We start from the raw sequence: 20,960 nt of genomic DNA, 5'->3' as shown, positions 1-20,960 counted from the left end.
ACACACACACACACACACACACACACACACACACACACATGAATACTCTGTGTAGGTTACAGATGAAGTGCTTTCAATCTTGTCCTGAAAAGAATACACTCATCTGAGGACTCTTATGTGCACCTGCAGAGAGAGAGAGGAGAGAAGGGGGGGTGGTAGATGGAGGGGGAGATGAAGAGGGAGGAGGAGGAGGAGGAGGGCTGAAGAGGACTAAAGTGACATTAAGTCCTTTTCATCTCTCCTCCTCTCCTGTTTCCTTCCACCCCCTGCATCACGTTTTCACGCTTTTTTCCATACTCGACTAAACACACACACACACACACACACACACACACACATACACACACACACACACGTGTTCAGTGGCTGTTAGCGCCCCCCTCTGGTTGAGTTTGTTACTGAGGAAATTAAAGTGAGCATCAGCTGTTTCTGCTCTTTACAGGGTCAATTATACAGCAGTAATATGCGTAGCAAAGTCAAATGTACCAAAATCTGTTTCAGTTGTTTTCTCCTGACACTCTCAGGCCTCCGTAGTCGACATGTGGAGCGTCTGATACTCACGTTTCTGTACCCCTTCACGTTCACCTTTGCCGGGGCACAACCTCACACATTTTAGCTACAGATCAACTGTTCACTAACAAAGACCACGCCAATAGAGTTATAGTTTGCAGTTAGTTTATTACGTGTAATCAATGATGGGAATGACGGTCGAAAGGATGGAGGGATGATGGAGGGATGAGGGTATGTAGAGACAGAGAAGGAAGGAAGGTGGGGGAATAACGGGAGAAATTAGGGTCACGGACAAGTGGAGGGTAGAATCAATGGGGGTTCGGCGTCGGCTGAAGGGAAGGGAACGAAACCAGGGAAGGTGAGAAAGAGTGGGGGAGTCATCTCTTCACTCATTTTACTGTGGACAGACCCATTGAGAGAGAAAAGGGAGAGATTACAGCAAATAGAAGAACGGAGAAAAGGGGTTTTCTGGGGGAGGGATGTGAGAACGGAGTCAAAGGGCAGGGAAACGGGTAAGGTGTGCTTCAATACTTTTGGTGCGGAGATGGATCAGATTGAGGCGTCGTCTTTGTTCCCCAACTTACTTATGAAACTTAATTTGTTTTTTCTTTTTTCTAGAACTTAACCTTTCTCCTACCATTGCAGCCGAGACGTGGCGTCTATATACTATAGGTCTTCATCTACATCAGGGGTAGGATAGGTATCTGTATAGATATCCATCCCTCTGTTAAGGCCTGAGCATACTCGGGCGGAACGTACGCGGAACAGACTCCGCGGAGGTCCGCGCAGACTCAAAGCGGACGTCCGCAAGCCTTGTGTGCGCAAAGATCAGATTTTACGACCGCGCGGACTCCGCTCCACGCACCAGTGACTGCTCGGCATGTATTTTTCACATCGCGGGGATTTTTCACGGACATTTTTACAGGAAACTACAACGCGGAAGTGGAAGTGGACCTTTATCCTTTATTTGAAATAAAAATGAAAACTAGACTTTAGTAGAAAAATGATGACTGACTGAAACAAAACAGTGCGCTTAAAAAAAATGAAAACATACAGGAAGTGTCTTTAGTTCAGTGAGCAACAAACAAAACAGGGCTAAATCAACAACAACGTAATTCCCGTATATTACAGTTTAATTTAATGATCTTTGCTCATAAACAGCTAAAAGTGTGAAGTTCTGCCAGAAGAAAATCAATGAGGTTATAAACTATAATAACCTGCAGCGCACTTCATTACAATAAAACACTTGTTTGTTTTTTTAACAGCCTGCAAGTAATTACTGCTAATAAAAGGATTGTTGGTCCTGTGAGTTGTTTTCTTTGAAAATTGGTGATTTGTTGGTTTTTAGAACTCATGATACAAAATCACTCATTGAAAGAAACAAACATATTTTGCATCATCTCAGTTTACCATAAAGGGATAATGAACCTTCTCAAACAGATATACAGCGCTACGGAAAGGAACGCCTCATGCCTTTTCATATTTTCTTCCTTTTCAAATTTCAGCATACAGCTCCTTAAAGGAATACATTACCTGCAAAATGACCAATTGTGTATCAGTTTCTCTCGGTTACCTCGACTTCCTGAAGAAAACTTTGCTTTTCTCTCATGCCTCCACAGTGAACGAAGAATCCAAAAAAAGGTGAACGTTCTTCATGAATTTAAGTGAAAGCAGAAATTTAACAGCAGCAAAACTACATCAAAACGTCATTTATAAACTCTCACACAACAAAAGCAGTATAATCCAAGTCTCATTCATCCAGTCGTATTCTCAGTACTTCCCAAACACATGCTGTTTTGTTAAAATGTTACAATACAAAACACTTCTGCCGACGAGTAGTAATGTTTTATTGAAAATGCATGTGTTTGGGAAGTACTGAGCATATAACTAGATAACTGAGACTTAGCAGCCCCTTTACTGTAGGTTGTCAAGAATGTTTTTCAGGAATGTTTTTTGGATTCTCCATTCATCATAGATGTATGCAAGTTTTCTTCACAATTTCAAGGTAGCGCGGGATGAGTAATTGACATATGCATGGTCATTTTGCAAATGGCAACACAACCTCTAATGATTCACTTCATTAGAAGCAGAACTAACCACTGAATTAAATGCGGCACTGGAAGTCCTAACCATTGATTTCAGTTGGCACAAAACCTCTAACTTTAAATAGCAAATAGAACTCCAACCTACTGACTTTAAACAGGTAATAGAAGCCCTATCCATTGACTTTGTTTGGCAATAGAACCCTCGACCACTGACCCTTAAACAGGCAATACAACACATTCCTATTGACTTAATTAGGCAACAGAACCTTAATGATCAACTTTAAACAGGTATCCAGCCCCTAATCACTGAATTTAAAACACATGGCTATTGACTTTAAGACAAAATATAGTCCCAAGCCATTGACTTTCAACAGTCAACAGGACCCTCGACCACTGATTTCAAACAGGCATTAGAGTTGCTAATCATTGAATTTAATCAGGGAAATAACAACTGGTCTTTGACATTATAAACTAACACATAACCACTGATTTATACCGTATTTTTCATATTTTACCATTAAATGTTGACTTCTTTAAGCAAAATAACCCCTGACTATTGACTTTAATGGGACTATTAACTTTTTTAGGCATTATGTTGTGTTCACACCAAACATTATGCAAATTTTCACATCACGTTGTGTGAGTTATATCCCTAGAATATTTTGTGCTGACTTGCTTCATACACGCAAATAATGAAATCGCTGAATTGATGGACAAACTTCCACGTGTACACTCTTGCCATCATGCGTCCCTAAAGGATATCAATACTGATTGGCTATCGCAGTGTGAAATGGCCACTAAAGTTTGTTTTTTTCAACTCTAGCAAATAAGCGTATGATGTGAAATTGTGCTACTCACTTCATTCACGCCACTTAATACACATATTACGAGAAATTTTCACCACTCCGCGGGGATTCACGTCTAATCACACCTTTACATTGGCTTTACATCATATTCACTTGTGCTAATTGTTTAATTTGTGCCCGGTGCCACAGCATTAGATTCCAAATGATTAATGTCAACAGAAGAACCAATAATAATGACTTTAACTGGAACAGAATCCTCAATCATTGACTTTATTAGTCATTAGAACCCTTTACCATTGACTTAATTAGACACAAGAACCCTTTACTATTCTTTACTATACAATAGAACTAATAATCACCATCTTTTATACATAATAAAACACCCTTAACATTGAACTCAGTTGAACTTATTGTCTAAACATTGACTTGAACATTGACTTTTAACAGGCTGATTCCCTAATACGTCCACTTCCAACTTACTGTAAAGTTTTAATGGAGTCTGGTGACTAGAAGCCGTGCTAAAGACTTCTGGTCCAGCTGTCTACAGACTCAAAAACATGGTAAAGTCAAAGACTCTGCAAAAACAATTACTCTAAATCCAGTGTCTGTGTCTATTAGAGATGACACAAAATGGCCGCTGTGAAATGGTTCCAAATGGGCGTCTTGGACTTCCAGTGAAAGCTAAAGATGGGCGACCTAAGTGCCAGAGTGCGGGGCTGAAATCTATTTGACTCAGCACAAGAGCAATCGACTGCATTTGTAAATTGGCACTCCGAGTGCTTGCAGGAAGAAAGAGAAAAAACCCCCCAGCAAAACAAAAAAAGCCAGAACAGTGTGTTTCTAAATTCAGAACACAAAGAGCAATTTCTCTGTTTTCCTGTTTGTTTTATTCAAAGTGTCACTCCGTCTCTGAGAGCGCGTTCAGAGCACTTCGTCAGAGATGTAGGTGCAGCGGATTAAATATTTACAACCACGGCCAAATGGGGTGGGTTTCACGCGAGCTCAGGAGGGGGGTTTAGGACTCTCGAAGATCACCCAACAGCCTCCACCAGCAAACTCAAAGCTATTAAAGACCATCCTGACGCACTGTGCTGTGGAAGGACACTGTCAGATCTCATTTAGAATATCGCCTGCCATGTGGAGGATGCTTTTACTGAAAAAGGCCTTACAGTAGCAGAAGGTACACATTTTTTATGACGGGTGGGGCGTTAATGACTCAGTCTAACTGTTGTACTATGTAGGACAGAGTCCTCGACTCACCGAAGAAGACATGCTGTGTTGACGTTCATGTGTACAAAATGAACTTCAAAAGAACAAAGTGCATGTTAAAGTTGAAAACCTCCAGTTTGTGTCTTAGCTTAATTTTTGTTTTTTAATTTCATGCTGTCAAGTTTTAGACATTCACAAATGATTAAGCTCTTATTTTGAAAAGTGTGAAACATTTCAGCATTTTAAACTTCAACTGCATGAACAAGGAACAGCTACTGAACAGAGACAGCAAACTAGCTCAATAAATATGATGCTGAATATATTAAACTGTGGCTGAACCAGTTGGGAACCACTGTTTAATGGTTTAAAATCAGAGTTGTAATTGACTCCAAAGGCTTTCATATTTTCTCCTTTGCTGTGGTGTTTTTGCACTGCACTTTGTAGACCAGTAAATCAAACAGTGCAGGTGGAACTCTTATTTTTTTCCACTTCTATTTAATCAAGAAGTCTCTTAAGTTACTGAAAATTGCATACATATAAGAGATATTGTATTATATTTGGTGGTATGGCTCTGTTCTGGGGCCTCTCTGCCTTTCATAGGCCGACGCAGAAAGCCTGAGGCAGAGAGGGCAAACCATCCTGCCCTTCCATGCACATATGTCAAGTTTAGTTTATTTTATTACGTGGAAAGAGCAGAGAGCAGGGAGAGCAGCAGCAAAGACCTCCCAGGAACAGAACAGAGCAGCATGAATGACAAACAGAAGTGACATTGATAAGTCAAATACAGCAGGAAAAGGAGGAGCTGGGGTGGAGGCGGGTTGCAGAGCATCTTGCAGCAACAGTAGGCAGGCCAGAGTAGTTTAAATAGGGCGCCCTGAATGAGATTCACCAATTGGTTGCATAGAAAGGAATCATGTGATCTATCAGCTGACTCCCTTCCATCAGTCAGCTGCTCCAGCAGTTGACTGGGCTGTTTGAGATCAGCTGATGTAGGTGGGATGTGAGTTGAGCTTAACATCGCTAGCTAACTAACGCTATGCTGAATTTCTTAGAATGCCATTTTTTTAGCTCCTATTTCGAAGTAGGTACACTCCCGGTACAAAGGGAACCATGCGTAACATAAGTGTTGTGATTGTTTGAACACATGAGTCAGTGCCGCACTGGCGACTGCCACAACAGACAATACAACTCAAATTTGACTCATAAAAGCGGACTATAAGAATCTTCGATAGCTAGCTTACGTAGCATTGCTATCGGCAGTTCGAATGCAAACAGAAAATAAGCACTTGTATGTATGTTGTTCTCGGAGGAGCTTTCCTGTGGTTAACACCTCTCAGGGAGCCGCCAGAACTGTTTGGTCCAAAAGCAGCTAGTTACAGAAAGGTTTCGGACTTTAACAGGACAGCTAGCGTGATAAAAATGACAAATCTTTTTTTTAGTCTTTAAGAAAACCAACCCTGACTTCCCTCAGACATGTGGCCTTGTTAATCCAGCAGAGCAAAGTCATCATCATGTGAAGGCTGGTGGGAAAATACCTCTCGAGTTGATGTTTTACGCTGACGATTGACTTCTCTTCTGTCATGATCCTGTTCGTGCTCACTTCCTCTTTTCATCCCTTCTTCCTGTCCTCTCCTTCTCTCCTTTCTCTCTCTCTCTTTCGTCCTTCGGAAAGCATTAGGATGCACGGGAAGGAAAAAGAGATGGGTAAACAACGTATGGACAACCCACAGGGGACCACTGAAACACACACACACACACACACACACACACACACTAAGGGTCTATATGATGTGTGTGTGTGCCTTTGAAGCAGTCTGTCAATCAATCACACACTAATTCCCAAGGTTCCGTGGTCGCCATTAGCGACGGGGGTCGATGCTCGGTAACCGTGGACACAGCGGACAGCCATCGATCTGAGAGAGAAAGAGAGAGAGAGAGAGTGTGTGAGTGTGTGTGTGTGTGTGTGTGTGTGTGTGTTTGATAGTCATGATGGAGAACAGTATTGTGGCTCTGCCCTCACTATTGATTGTCTCCTGGTTGCATCGAGGCGAAGCGGGCGTTCGGACTCTGTGTCCGAGTGTGTGTGCATTTATAGGAGTGTGTTTCTGTAATCTGTGTGTGTGTGGATGAGTGTGTCTCTCCACCTGTGTGTGTGTGTGTGTGTGTGTGTAGGGCTGTTTCCTGTATCTATACATGCATCTTTGTGAGTGTGTGTCAAGGTGTTCTTTGGTGATCAATGTGTGAATGCAGTCCTGACCCTGCAGAGGGACTCCATTTTCCGTTTTTTAATCCCCCCCTCTGTTTGCTCATCTGTTTTCTCTGTTACCAAGTGTTCACTCTTAAATTTGAGGAACTTCGTTTGGAGACATTTCCATATGAACTTTTGCTACAGCAAAAGAGAAATAGTTTTGTTTTACCACCCTGCAAGAAATCACTCCCCCAATCCCAAATGGATCCCTTACAGACTCGTTGACTCAAGCCCTAAGCCCTTACAGACCAAGGACCAATTCCATTTCTTCCCCTTAGCCCTTGTCTTGGCCCTTCCCATTGGTTTTGCGCATTCACGTGAGGGGAAGTGGTGTCTCAGTTCTCCGTCAGGTTAGCTCTTAACCTGATTGAGTCAACGAGTCTGAAAGAGATTCATCTGGGATTGGGGGACTGTGACTGGATTTGTTGGACAGGGTTTTTTGGCAGAAAATGTGGTACCGACACTTGTGGTACGAAGAGGATGTATCCTAATGACTTTGGCGATCCCTGGGCATTTCTTCTAGGGCCACCATGACCTTAAGCTTTGTGGTTTTGAGTGAAATATAACATCTGTATCAGAATCATCCATCCATTTTCATCCACTAGTCCGGGGCCGGGTCACAGGGGCAGTCGGCCAAGCAAAGCACCCCAGACGTTCCTCTCCCCAGCAACACTTTCCAGCTCCTCCTGGGGGACCCCAAGGTGTTCCCAGGCCAGATGAGATATGTAATCCCTCCAGTGTGTTCTGGGTCTGCCCCAGGGCCTCCTACCAGTTGGACGGGCCTGGAACGCCTCTAACAAGAGGCGCCCAGGAGGATCCTGATCAGATGCCCGAACCACCTCAGCTGACCCCTTTCAAAGTGAAGGAGCAGCGGCTCTACTCCGAGCTCCCTCTGGATGTCCGAACTCCTCACCCTATCTCTAACGCTGAGTCCAGACACCCCACACAGGAAACTCATTTTGGCCACTTGTATCCACGATCTCATTCTTTCGGTCACTACCCAGAGCTCATGACCATAGGTGAGGGTTGGGACGTAGATGGACCAGTAAATCGAAAGCTTCTGGCTCAGCTTCCTCTTCATGACGGACCGGCGCTGCACCTGCAACCAAAGTTATAAGGGGCTTTTGATTTCAAAGAGATACAAGTCATTTTTTAAGTAAACATGCTATATGTTTTCTAGTCTAAGCTTCTGTTGGTTGGACATTTGAAATACTAAAATTTAATAGATGAATGAGGGAAATGAATGGATGGAAATTTGATTTTGATTTGATTTCTTTCATACATTTAAAAAAGATAAGCAATTTTTTTTTTAATGGTATAATTTAGGCAGACGTTTGTTAAGGGATCAAAGTGGAAATCTGCAGGCCAAACACAACTCAACGTAAACTGACGTCACAGCTCACTTTACGCTAAAAATGTCACAACGCATTACTTTTCATTCAGCATAACTTTGTGTCCGTCTATTCTTGCTTCCCCACTTCATTTCCCCACATTCTTCCTCCTTCTTTTCCCTTTTTCAAAGATTTGTTTGACCTCTTTGCTGTCATCAATCCCACTTCTTCATGTCACTCATTCTTCTTTCGGACTGTTTTTCCATTTCCAGTCCGCCTTGCTTTCTCTCTCCAGCCTCTCCATCTTTATATCCTCTTGTCTCCTCCACCTTTTTCCTCCTTCCTCTTCCTCTCGCATCAATCCCACTTCTTTCTTCCTCGGCCTCCCTTTGTTTTCCACTCATTCTCTTCACCTTTGCTGCATTTTTCATGAGCGTCCTCTGTTGTAGTGGAAAACAAAATTAATAAATTGCGTGTATTGCCGGTAAAATCAGAGAAAGCATTTTGGAAAATTTGGCCTTTTTCCCCCCAAAATAAATTATTTGCCTGTGATTGATGGTATTTGTTGTAACCTTCATTCTATCTGGGTGCTTGTGAGCAGCAGCTCCTTATGGTCCTCTTCATTTTTGGCCTCCTTTCCTCCATCATGTTTCTCTATTTCTTTCCAGGTCCTCTCTCTCAGCAGGACGGCAGACAATACGTCTGGTCACTCTGCCTCGGGCTCTTTGAGTGGACCGCTTTCTTTCTGACTCTTTATTCTCCCCGTTTCTCCCTCACTCTGCAGCCTCTCCTCATTAGTTGTGTATTCGTGGAACAGACATTTTAGAAACCAGTTAACTGGTGGATTCAGGAAGAGCTTCGTACGGATTAAGACGTGTTGTTGGGTGATTTAATCTGAAATAATCAGCTCTTTTAGAATCACAACTGAGTAATTAAATAGAAACACATTTATAGACATTTTTCCCACATCATTAGGTAAAAATATTTACACATTACATCAGATATATTTTCATCTACCACCTTATTATGTTTTATGTTATATTTCATTTCTTTCTGTTCTATATATAGTATATATTATATTTCTATATTTTAACTCCTGCTATTTTGTGTTTTATGTCTACACTGTAAGAAATATTCATCCCATAATTTTAAAAAACCCCATAGTTTTTCTGCTCATTAAGATAAGATAAGATAAACCTTTATTGTCTGTCACAAGTAACAGAAATTCGTCTTTGGCAAGCTCCGAAATAAAATACACAAGAACACACACAACACAATAGACATTATACAAGATATATGACAAAGCAGAAGCAAAAGAGAAAATATTCTATTGTTTAATAGTATACCTACAGAACACAAACAAACAAACAAACAAAATTAATTATTTTCTATTAAATATTGGTGTGCTTATTGTGAAAGGCAAAAAAAAAAAATTTGAGCGTCAAGTTCTTCATCATCTCACCTCAGCAATAGTTAAAAACATACACTCAGTGACCACTTTATTAGGTACACCTCGGTAGTTCTGGGTTGGACCCCCTTTTTAATTCTTGATGTCACAAGTTGGGTTTCCAGCCACCTATTTTTATTCGCATTTTCAACAATTGCCAAAAAAAAAAAAAAAACTTGAATGGAAACGCCAGAAATTTAAAAAAAAAAAGGCCGAAATATCGCAAAAAAAGTTTTTACGCTTGGAGGGGGTGGAAAAATCAGCGTATCGATATTAGGAAAATACAACTTTTGGCAATGGAGACAGATTTAGCGAATAAACGAGGCTACCGGATCCTACTTCTACTTCACTTCCGCCCCACGAGTCCACAGTCAGAAAATGACGGCAGAGGAAGGGAGCGCGAGATACGTCTGGAGGGACGACGAAACTGAATGTTTCCTTCGATTGATAAAAGAATTGGTAGTTGTTTACATCAGTTCAGGGTGTTATCAGGTTCTTTTTTCGGGTGTTCTTTAGCATTTTTATTTTTCACTAGAAGCGCCACCTACTGCTCAACCTGTTGAGTCCCAATACTCGCAAAACAATAACGAATGGAAACGTGCATAAATTAAATTTTTTTTTGCGCATTTTCACAAAATTTGCTTAAAATTTGCGATACATTTGGATGGAAACCCGGTTATAGATTCAACAAGGTGCTGGAAACATTCCTCAGAGACTTTGGTCCATATTGACATGATGACATCACACAGTTGATCCATGATGAGAATCTCCCGTTCCAGCACATCCCAAAGGTGCTCTATTGGACTGAGATGAGTGGATGAAAATGGATAGACGGACATTTGTTATCTGTTGTCAGTATTCTGTGTTAGATTGATGTTGGCTTCAGACGTTGTCTTGACATTGAGTATTGGTCACCTGACATCAAAACCTGAACTTAACTAAACATCAACATGAGTAGCCAGCTTGAAAAAAGGTTTCTGTGTCTTTAAGGAGTTTGATAAACAAACTACAATCTCGTAAAGATAACCGACGAATCGAGATTTCTGTCAGTGCTGATCTGTACGTTTTTAACTTTGTGCCTCTTCAGTCAGTTGAGAAACTCCAGTGTAGTTTCACCTGCACACAACACACTCTTTCTCTCCTCCTCCTCCTCCTCTTCCATCCATCCGTCCATCCTGCTTTAAATTAAATTTCAAACAACGTGACAGCTCCTCCCTCCTTCCCTCCCTCGTTTTTTTTCCTCCCTCTATCTTGTTTTCTTTATAGCTTGCAGACAACTGTACTGTGTGTGTAATGGACATTCCTCCAAGGCCGTCAACCGTGACCAGGGCAAAACCAACTGACCTACACACACACACACACACACACACACACACGGGCACAAGTATGCGTAGATAAGCATGCATGCATTCCCTCACACACACATACATTTATACATGAAAGCAAACTGTACGTACACACTCAGCACGACTCAAAGGGCTCACGTGCACACTTAGAAACATAATAGTGCATTTACACAATAAAGCATACTTTGACATTCACACACACACACACACACTCACACACAGGGTCATCGCTCTCACTCTGCTGGTTGTTGTGTATAGAAGTCAGTTCCAGGTCAGTGCACAGAGCCAGGGATCTTAGTCCATACAAAAGAGCATGTGTGTGAGTGTGTGTCGCGGTGGGGGTGTGTTCTCTATGTGTGTGTGTGTGTGTGTGTGTTTTGTTTTGCTGTGTGTGTGTGTGTGTGTATCAGTGAATATACATCAGCCCCGAGGCGTCTGAAACAGCACTCACACCCTGAGACACTTCAACAAAACGCTCAAACTGAAAGGAAAAATTTTGACAGCGACAGCCGGCAGTGCTGTATGTGTGTCACGGCTCGCCGCAAAGCATCGTGGGTAGAGGCAGGCAGCACCTGTGAGGTCCGGGGAGGAGTCAGCTCAAGCTGTGATTGGTTATTTGAGAGGCTGGTGGACTTTTACGGCTGCTGATGATGTCAGTGCCTACGTGAGAGTGTGTGCTGCTAAATAATGATGATGAGGATGATGAAGGTAACTCTGTGTGCGTGTGTGTGTGTGTGTGTGTGTCACAGGCCTGACAGCAGCAGCCATGGCCGAGCTCCAGAAGCTGCAGAAGATGAAGATGATGATGAGTCTCCAGAACGGCAACGAGTCGGACAATGACGACTTACACTCCAACACAGGTGACCTCAAACACATAAACACACCTGTACACAGTCGCAGAAAGTAACTGAGTACTGAACTTAAAGTCCAGTCAATCGAATTCAAAAATGGGCCCAACTTCGGAGAAATTGCATCATATATTGAAAGTACACCGTCATGGATTTAGTGGAACATAATGTTTTCAAGGACGACACGTTTGGGTGCCTGAAAACGCAACGTTTTGAAAACGATTCCAGAGTGCAATTTTTTGAAACGGCGCCGTCTCTGTTGTCATGTAAACTCGCAATATGCAGTTCCTCTGAAACCTGAGACTTTTCGCAAATGCACATTATGGTTCCAGTCACTAGGCATGTGCGACAAAGTCGACCATTACAACAAAAATGGCGGACTCCCGAGCTCTGTTTAAGTTTATCAACACTAGTGTAGATCTACTCATCGTCCGTCCAGACAAACGTTCGTGCAGTTGGCATTTTGTTTGTTTATACATCACTGCTCTGTAGAACTACTGGCCTGGCTTGTATACTACAGCGTTTTTGGTCATCTTTGCGGATCCGTGTGCACAGTGATTGTTATCAAAATGTTGTCTGAACGCCAAATTTTTTTCAAAATAAAAATGAGAAACGATTCTGTTCTCAGCTGATCGTGTTCATCTAAACATGGCCTTAGATGGTGTCTGAAACACATGAAAACGTCTGTCTGTTACAGTCGAAAACATTCTGGGAAATCAGTGGTGACACGTTCTACGAGCCCAGGTCAGAAGTTTCACTGACTGGTACCTCCCAAGGTGTCATGAAAAAGTCTCTAGATGGTATTTCAACATCATAACCCTCCCAAGAGGAAGCTTCATCACAGAGATAAATCTTCAGTGGCACCACAGTTAAACCAAAGAATGAAAAAGCCAAGACATGTTTCAAGTTTGGTCTCATTAATTGTATTTAATTTGTACGTGCTGAAAATTGAATGATAGCATGCTTAATAATCTACTTTTACTGACTTTGTTTGGATTAAGAAAAAAGGTAATTTTGGGGTATGAGTACCTGCTAAGTGCACATAAACACTCAGGACAGGTCATATCTGATGGTTACATGTGAAAAAGCATCCTAACAAACTGATGTTTGGATATTAATGATATGAAAATATGTTTAGAAGTAGGGGTGTGCGATATGGACAAAAAATAATATCTCGATATTTTGGGGGATTTTGACGGTAACGATAATTCGACGACATTCTTTTAAATATGTGTTTTTAACAGCCTGAGTTATAGCTCATTAATTGTTTCTCATGGATGATACTAATGGAAAAATGTTCTTAACATTTCTTGCTGCTTTTTTACCTGCTCTCTCTGTTTGACTCTGGTGACGGCCTTTTGTAGCGTCAATGCCGGGTCTATTTGCAACTGTTCAGATAGGCGTTTGTCCCGCAGACTCACCACAAGCCTGTCCCTCACCATCTCATCATGTAGGGCCTCGTAACCGCAGTGCTCCGCCAGGCAGTGCAGTGCCGTAATGAAACTGTCGGCCGTCTCGCCCGTTTCTTGATGCCGCTGATTAAACTTTGCTCTCTCAAAGATCACATTCCTGCGATTCTCTTCTGCTTGCGTCTCCAATCCAGAAGCAATACGGAATCTGTCGAAGCGTTTAATCCATTTATGCCAGTCTTCAGCCTTGAAGGTGAAGCTTTCCGGCGGGGAGACTTGAAACTGTGCCATGTTGCCACTTCGTTCAGCTAACTGTGGCTAGGCTAGGTAGCTCAGTAGACGGTCTTCCGGTACTGCGAACTTTCCCGACCTAAAACTAGACACTTTTGCGTGTCGCTATATGCAGACTACGTCACTAGTACTGTCGCTCGCGTCTGACTTTACTTCTGACACCATGTTCAGTTATTTATTGGTATAACCGCAAACCACTCATGAACCATGCAGGCTTCAGGTACTTGAGCAACCCATTAATTGTTCCCGTTAATTGTTCCCCTGCAACACAATACAGCATGAGTTCCCCCCTGACAGGCTGGGACCTATCACTACAGTTGACCCACGTCTTCCGAAGCTGCTGGAGCATCCGTGGGCGGTGTTGCCATGTTGTCTCGCTAATGTTTGTTTAGCAGCAGGCTAACCTGCCGGGAAAGTGCCAGTGAGAGATCATGTGACCACCTAGGCGTACTGCGGCCTGCTGCTGCACGCAAGTTACGTAACCCTTGTTCAGTGAATGTGTGGGGTTTCAACCTTTCAACGTGTTGTTTTTGTGAAGTCATTTGCATACTTAGAAGTCGATATATGCACTTCTTTGTGTGATGCTGTGATGTAATGGCCCTAATTTTTTAGCCTTAAATTTACCTTGATCCATTAAGTATTTAATCACATACTTATGTTATTTGGATGTCCCAAGAGATCACAAAACCTTCAATGATTACGACTGCATTTTTCCCCGGGTCAAACCATGGATTGACCGGACGATTAAGTACCGCTGTGAGGTACTTAAGTATTTTGATTTTATGCTACTTCACACTTTTTTCTCTCTCATAAAACTCATCTAGGATCTGAAATCTTTTCTACTCTTCCGTCAGTTCTCACACCTCCACCTTTCTCGTCTCAGTTAACTCTATTTAATGTTCCTCGCGTCACCTTTACATCATAAAACTGTGAAAAAAATAACACGTATGGCCGCTGGGAGGAAAGACAGAGTCACGACTGGAAACCAAAGACAGAAGAGAAAGTATTATGTAGTATTGAAACTCGAGCTCATGTCACAGATCGTCTCCTGGCTGGGATCAGTTTCAACATTTTACATTCAACGACTGCAAACATATGGAGACGAGACAGCGACCTCCAGTTCACAAGAGTGTGTGTGTGTTGGGTCATTCAGTGTCCTCTTCTCTGTCACTAGCTTCTCTCTTCAGTTCTTGCTTTAGATATCTCTCTACAGTGTTTTCACGTCGTGTTTCTGCGCTCCAGGCGCCTGGCGTTTTTGCCGGAGCGCTCTGAACTCCACAGGCTGATGAAACTTCAACTCATGTCATCTCTTTTTTCGTATTCTTTTGTCCCATTGTCCAATTGAATGATTTGAGAGGCGGGCCTTCTGTGGTGGTCATGACAACAAGTTTACAGTTGGTAAACAATGGAGGAGAAACTGGTGGTAGCGGTTGCTGGATACCCAGAGCTACACGGCCTGATGATAGACAGCAGGTTGTCAAACTGCTCCTGAGTCATCCTAAAATGGAGGAGAAGCTCCTGGACCAACTGGTGGTACTCCCCATGACCAACCCTCTTTTTTAGGGTCTCATGTACCCACACAGATCTCTGTTTATCTGTGCCCAACAAACTTTTAGATCGGTAGATTGGTGGAGGCTGGTATGTAAATGGAAAAAGAATAACGATATAATGAAACACAGTTGTAGAGATGTAAAATATGAATTTGTAGGAGACATTAAAACTGCTTTAAACTACATAAGAGCGTGTAAAGTCAAGTTCCTTCTCTTTATCTTTTATCAGAAAGACTGATAGCCGCATTAAATAAAGCGCAGAATATTCAGCATTTCATATACCGTGCAGTTATGAGTTGAATGCATGCAATAATGTTCTACTGATGCTGTGAATGTGAGAACTACAACTATTTCTGTGGCTGTATGTGGCAACAGGTTCATGCTGGGCGAGAAAAACAGCTGTTGACGAGTTGGCAGTGAAAATGTGCCGACTTTTCATACATTTCTATGAAAAATAATGTATGAAAAGTAACAAAAGCTTAGAGTGTTTCTCTCTGTAATGTAGTGAAGGAGAGGTATGAAGTGGAAGCAAAGTACGCGTATCTCAAATCTGTACTTACACAGATGCAACACGCAGTCGGGAAACTTTACAGGTGTGAAATTGGGATTAGGCTTGGACGATGTGTAATTTTCTATACCCTCATACGTTCCTAGAATTTTACCACAGTATTAATGTGTGGTGCTCCCAACCCCTGCCCATCCCCCCTCCCCCAAAATAATGCATGTTTACGATATTATTTAATTATTAAATTAGATATTTTATGATAATAATAATTAGTAAAGAGTGCAGAGAACTGAAGTGTGGCTTCTCACAGTGATTGTCTCCGATGGTAACAGCTGTCTTAAAGTATCTGCCAGGAGGACATACTGAAGTGCTCAGTGACATATATAAAAACAAAGACTTAACACACACACACACACACACACACACACACTTTCCGGCCCCCACTCCATCTCTGCTGTGTTTGCTTCTCTGAATTATTAAAAAGACAGAAAACAAAAAGCAAAGAGAAAAGAAAAGAGAGAGCGATCCTTCCCTCTGTTTCCATCTCTTCCTTTTCTTCAGCTGACCTGGCAAATGGGCTGATAGAGTTACTCCTTTCATTCTCTTTCGCTGTGTCGTTTTTTATTTATTCCCTCCTGCTCCTCTTCCTCCTCCTTCTTTTATTTCATTCAGAGTGTTTTTTTTTTTTTTTTGTTTTGTTGTGCGAGTGCGTTGGAAAGCCTCCTTTTCATTGTCCGACCTTATTTCCTTTGTAAGAGACACTCACACCGGCATGGGAAACTCCGGCGGACAATAGAGGAGAGGAGCGAGTGTACGAATGAAGGAGGAAATAAAGTGCGGGAGGACAGAGGAGGGAAAAATAGACTCATGATGAGAGAAAGGGATATTTGGGGCAGGAGTGAAAAGAAAAGATGTGTTGGTGTTTGATGGGTGAAAGTCGATCGCTGGCAGTGACAGTCATATCTGTTTTGTTTCTGTATGGAAGTAAGAAAACGCAGAGCGATGAATGAGTGGAGAGATGGAGGAAGAGAGGGACAGATTTATGTGTCAGTGGAAACCATATCTTTGTTTTTGTCAGCGACAGAGGGACAAAGGAAGAAGCAGAGAGAACAGGTAGAGACAAAGACACCGTAAGAAACTCTGGTACAAGTAAAAGTCCTGCACTGAAAATTTTACTGAAGTTAAAGTATGTAAGTTTATATTTGAGACAATAATTGCTTTTTTTTTTTTTAATCGCATTTATCGCGAGCCTGGATGTGGGGGCAGCAGACTGAGGGAAGCTCTCCAGACGTCTCTTTCCCCAAAGCTTTCAAGCTCCTCCTGGGGGACCCCGAGGTGTTCCCAGACCAGATGAGATATCTAATCCCTCCAGTGTGTTCTGGGTCTGCCCCGGGGCCTCCTACCAGTTGGACATGTCCGAAACACCTCCAACATGAGGCGCCCAGGAGGATCCTGATCAGATGCCAGACCACCTCAACCGACCCCTTCCAACGAGAAGGAGCAGCAGCTCTACTCCGAGCTCCCTCCAGATGTCCGAGCTCCTGACCCTATCTGTAAGGCTGAGCCCAGGCACTCCACAGAGGAAACGCCGCTTGTACCACAAGCGGTCACTACCCAGAGCTCATGACCATAGGTGAGGGTTGGGACATAGATGGACCAGTAAATCAAAAGCTTCGCCTTCTGGCTCAGCTCCCTCTTCACCACAACAGTCTGGCACAGCGCCCGCATCACAGCAGACACTGCGCCAAACTGCGGATCCATCTCATCTCAGATGGATGGCTTATTTCACTCCCAGACAGCTCAGTTAAGAAGTCCAAAGTAATGTGCACCAGCAGCGATTATAAACTAAACTGCTGCTGGTCAGTGAAGGAGAGCATGCTAGTTTTACCCACGCCTGGAAAGCAAGCTGGTGTCAGGAGGTTGATCATGACTGTGGACTTCCCTGACAGAGTTTCTCCAGGAGCTGCAGTCTTGAAAGAGTTGAAAGAGCGCGACGCTGCAAACCTGACTCTAATTGACTGACTGGTCAGTGATACTGTGAGTACCAGGAGCCGGTTGCACAAAACACCTTAAGTCTTCGCCTTAAGTATGACACTTAAGGCTTAATTTCTCTTAAGCTGCGGGACTTACACAGCTGCACAGAGTCCCTTAGAAGGCTTCCTTGGTTCAGGAAAAATGATAACTGATGACTCTGTTTGTTTGCGTTGACTCACACTTGTGATGCCTGTTAGTAGCCCTTTTTAGATAGGAGTTGTGCAAATTTGCAGGAAAGCCAAATCAGTCTTTTTCAGCATTGGCAGTATAAAAACAAAATCGGGGAGTGCAGCAAAATGCCGCCTACCTACTTTTGTTTATACAGAATGTGCCTTTTTCGGGGCAATGGGGGGCGTGAGCAAGTAACAACACGTGTAGCTCAGTGTGTGACGTAAACAGTGACGTGGGAGGGAAGCCGCAGCTGGTCAGTCCTTCAGCGATTCTCTTGTAAGTCGGCCCGTTCTTCACCGTCCCCGTCATCTGACGGTTAATGGCCTCTTCGTTTGCGAGGACAAGGAGGGCGCGCAATTCCTTGTCTCCCCAGTTGCTCATCTTTACAGTGTCTGTCAGGTTTGTGTTTCCCTCTTGCTACTAGCTTCTCGCTAATTCCTGCTATCAGCTGTTTCCTGTTTATCCACCGCCAGTGGGTCGCACGTGCAGCGTCATCAACAGCCCCTCCTGTTGCGGAAGGCCGCCTCAGTCTGTTTAAACTAAAAGGGTTTACGGCACAAAGGAAGTGTGTCAACCATTGTGCAACCAAAACAGGAAGAGGACAGCGCTTCTGTTTTCCCCAGTTACCAGAGAGCATCAGTGTAAGTTAGCAGGTACTATCCCCAGTGTCAGGAATGACAGAACAACTGAAGTAACGGTGGAAAAACAAAACGCAGTTTTCTGCAAAATTTGGTTCCAGATTTCTCAATTTAGTTCCTGAAACACAAATGAGAGAGAAGGAAGAAGATGAAGAGATGGAAAATAAAAAAAAAGCAAAATATTCCAAAACAAGTGAAGGAGAGAAAAGACAGTAACGGAGAAGAGAGAGAGAGAGAGAATAAAAGAGAGGCAGAGGAGGAGAGGAGGACAAGGCCGAGGAAAAACTGAGTGTGTGAGGGGGAGAGAAAGAGGGAGAACATCTGCCCATCTGTTTATACTTCTTTTCTTCCCTGGTGTAAATGGCAGAGGGGATGAGGCCCAGCTGTCATCCACACACACACACACACATGCACACACACACACACACACACACACACACACACACACACAGCGCAGGGAGTTCAGTAGGCAATAATAGAGAGAGACGGTTGCTAATTCAAACTAATGGAGGGAGATGAAGATGGATGACAGAGGGAACGAGGGAGCAGAGAGGAAGATGGGAGGCAGCGTTACAGAGAGACAGGGAGGTAGAGGAGTACAGGAACGAAGGTGTGAGGAGAGAAAGTGATGGTGTCACTCCGCAGATAAAGAACTGGTTTAATAAATGATCATTATTGCACTCTACAATGAGCTCGTATTGACTGACACTATAATGTATTTATTAATGATTAACCACTGCGCACATCATCTCTGAATCATTAACAAATATAATTAATTTACTTTAATTAAACTCTGTTTGTAAAGATCTTTGTTTACAGCAAATCAGAGCCGGAAATTTAACCGAGTGTAAAGGTAATGTTTGAGTGTCCACATATTTAAAGTTGTTTCTGCTGTAAAAGGCACTCTTCACATCAGGTTACAATAAATGAGATCAAGAAATAAATAAGATGCTTTTGTGTTGAGTGCAGCTCAGAGATACAGAAAGCCAAAATAATAAATAAATAAATACATTATGTATAATATATCCATATTCAGCTCCCTTTTTCTGGCTGTAAATTATCTTATTAAAAATAATAATAATAATGATAATGAATAAATAATTTAAAAAAAAAGTAAATAAATAAAAAAATCAGTCATTCATAAATGAATGAATATATATAACAAAATAATTCAATGTATTTTTTTAAAAAAAAAGTTTAATGTCTATATGATATTCATTTAAAAAAATCCAATTCCACTCTTTCTTTCTTTTTTACAATTAACACCTGTAAATGAACCAATTTAGAATAATTTTGATAAATAAAAAATCATAAATGAATTAATATATTTAAGTCACAAAATAATTTTATGTAATTGTTTTTTTTAAAAAAAGTTAAATGTCTATTTTAAAAAAATCCAATTCCACCCTTAGTTTTTTTTTTTTTTTTTACAAATAACACTTCAACTAATTTAAAATAATGATAAATAAAAATTCACAAATTAATGAATGTATAAAAGTAACAAAATGATTCAGTGTCAAAAGTCTGCAAATGTTTTTCTCAATAAATTTTCACTTCATGTGTATTATTATTTTTTTTACAGTTAACACCTGTAAATCAACTAATTTAAAAATAATAACAATAATAATAATAAAAAAATGAATAAGAATTCATGAATGGATGAATATATGTAAGTAACAAAATAATTTAATGTATTTTTTTTAAGTCAAAAGTTTAAAAATCCAATTCACTCTTTCATTCTTTTTTTTTTTTTTTTTTTTTTTTTTTTTTTTTTTTTTTACAATTACCTGTAAATCAACTAATTTAAAATAATAATAATAATAATAATAATAATAAGAGATGGATAGAGGTTTCGACCGTTTTTTTTCCCCCGTTAAAGGGTTTTTTTGGGGAGTTTTTCCTTATCCGCTGTGAGAGTCCAAAGGACAGAGGGATGTCGTATGCTGTAAAGCCCTGTGAGGCAAATTGTGATTTGTGACATTGGGCTTTATAAATAAAATTGATTGATTGATTGATAAAATGAATAAATAAATAAAAAAAACATGAATGAATGAATATATGTAACAAAATAATTCAATGTAATTTTCTTAAAGTTAAAAATCTGCAAATGTTTTTCTCAATAAATGTTCACTCAACATGTGTATTATTTATTTTTAAATCCAATTCACTCTTTCTTTCTTTTTTACAATTAACACCTGTAAATCAACTAATTTTAAGTAATAATAAGAAAAGATAAATAAAATGAATAAATAAATTAAAAATTCACAAATAAATGAACATATGTAATTAACAGAAGAATTTAAAGTAAATGTCTTTTTTAAAGTTGAAAGTCTGCAAATGTTTTTCTCAATAAATTTTCACACGATATGTGTATTATTATTAAAAAAAATCAAATTAACTCTTTTCTTTTTACAATTAACACCTGTGAATCAAATAATTTAAAATGATAATAATAATGAATTTAAAAAACAATCATGAATGGATGAATATATGTAGGTAACAAAATAATGTCATGTATTTTTTTTATTTTAAATGTTTGCAAATATTTTCCTCTAATAATTTTTCAGTATGT

The 20,960-nt window shown here is 41.1% G+C and overlaps 1 protein-coding gene across 1 annotated transcript in view; it reads left to right on the top strand.

Annotated features, from left to right (window-relative positions):
* The window catches only part of dachb (dachshund b), a 137,756-nt gene that overhangs the window by 81,005 nt on the left and 35,791 nt on the right, over positions 1 to 20,960 (top strand). Inside the window, exon 3 of the mRNA XM_033609411.2 lies at positions 11,692 to 11,802. Within this exon, the coding sequence (XP_033465302.1) occupies positions 11,692 to 11,802 (111 nt within the window). The remainder of the gene's footprint in view (positions 1 to 11,691; positions 11,803 to 20,960) is intronic.

The sequence above is a fragment of the Epinephelus lanceolatus genome, chromosome 22 (assembly GCF_041903045.1).
Source record: "Epinephelus lanceolatus isolate andai-2023 chromosome 22, ASM4190304v1, whole genome shotgun sequence".
In the NCBI taxonomy this organism is placed as follows: domain Eukaryota; kingdom Metazoa; phylum Chordata; class Actinopteri; order Perciformes; family Serranidae; genus Epinephelus; species Epinephelus lanceolatus.
The sequence above is the reverse complement of the archived record's forward strand: the minus strand, read 5'-3'. Positions and strand labels throughout refer to the sequence as shown.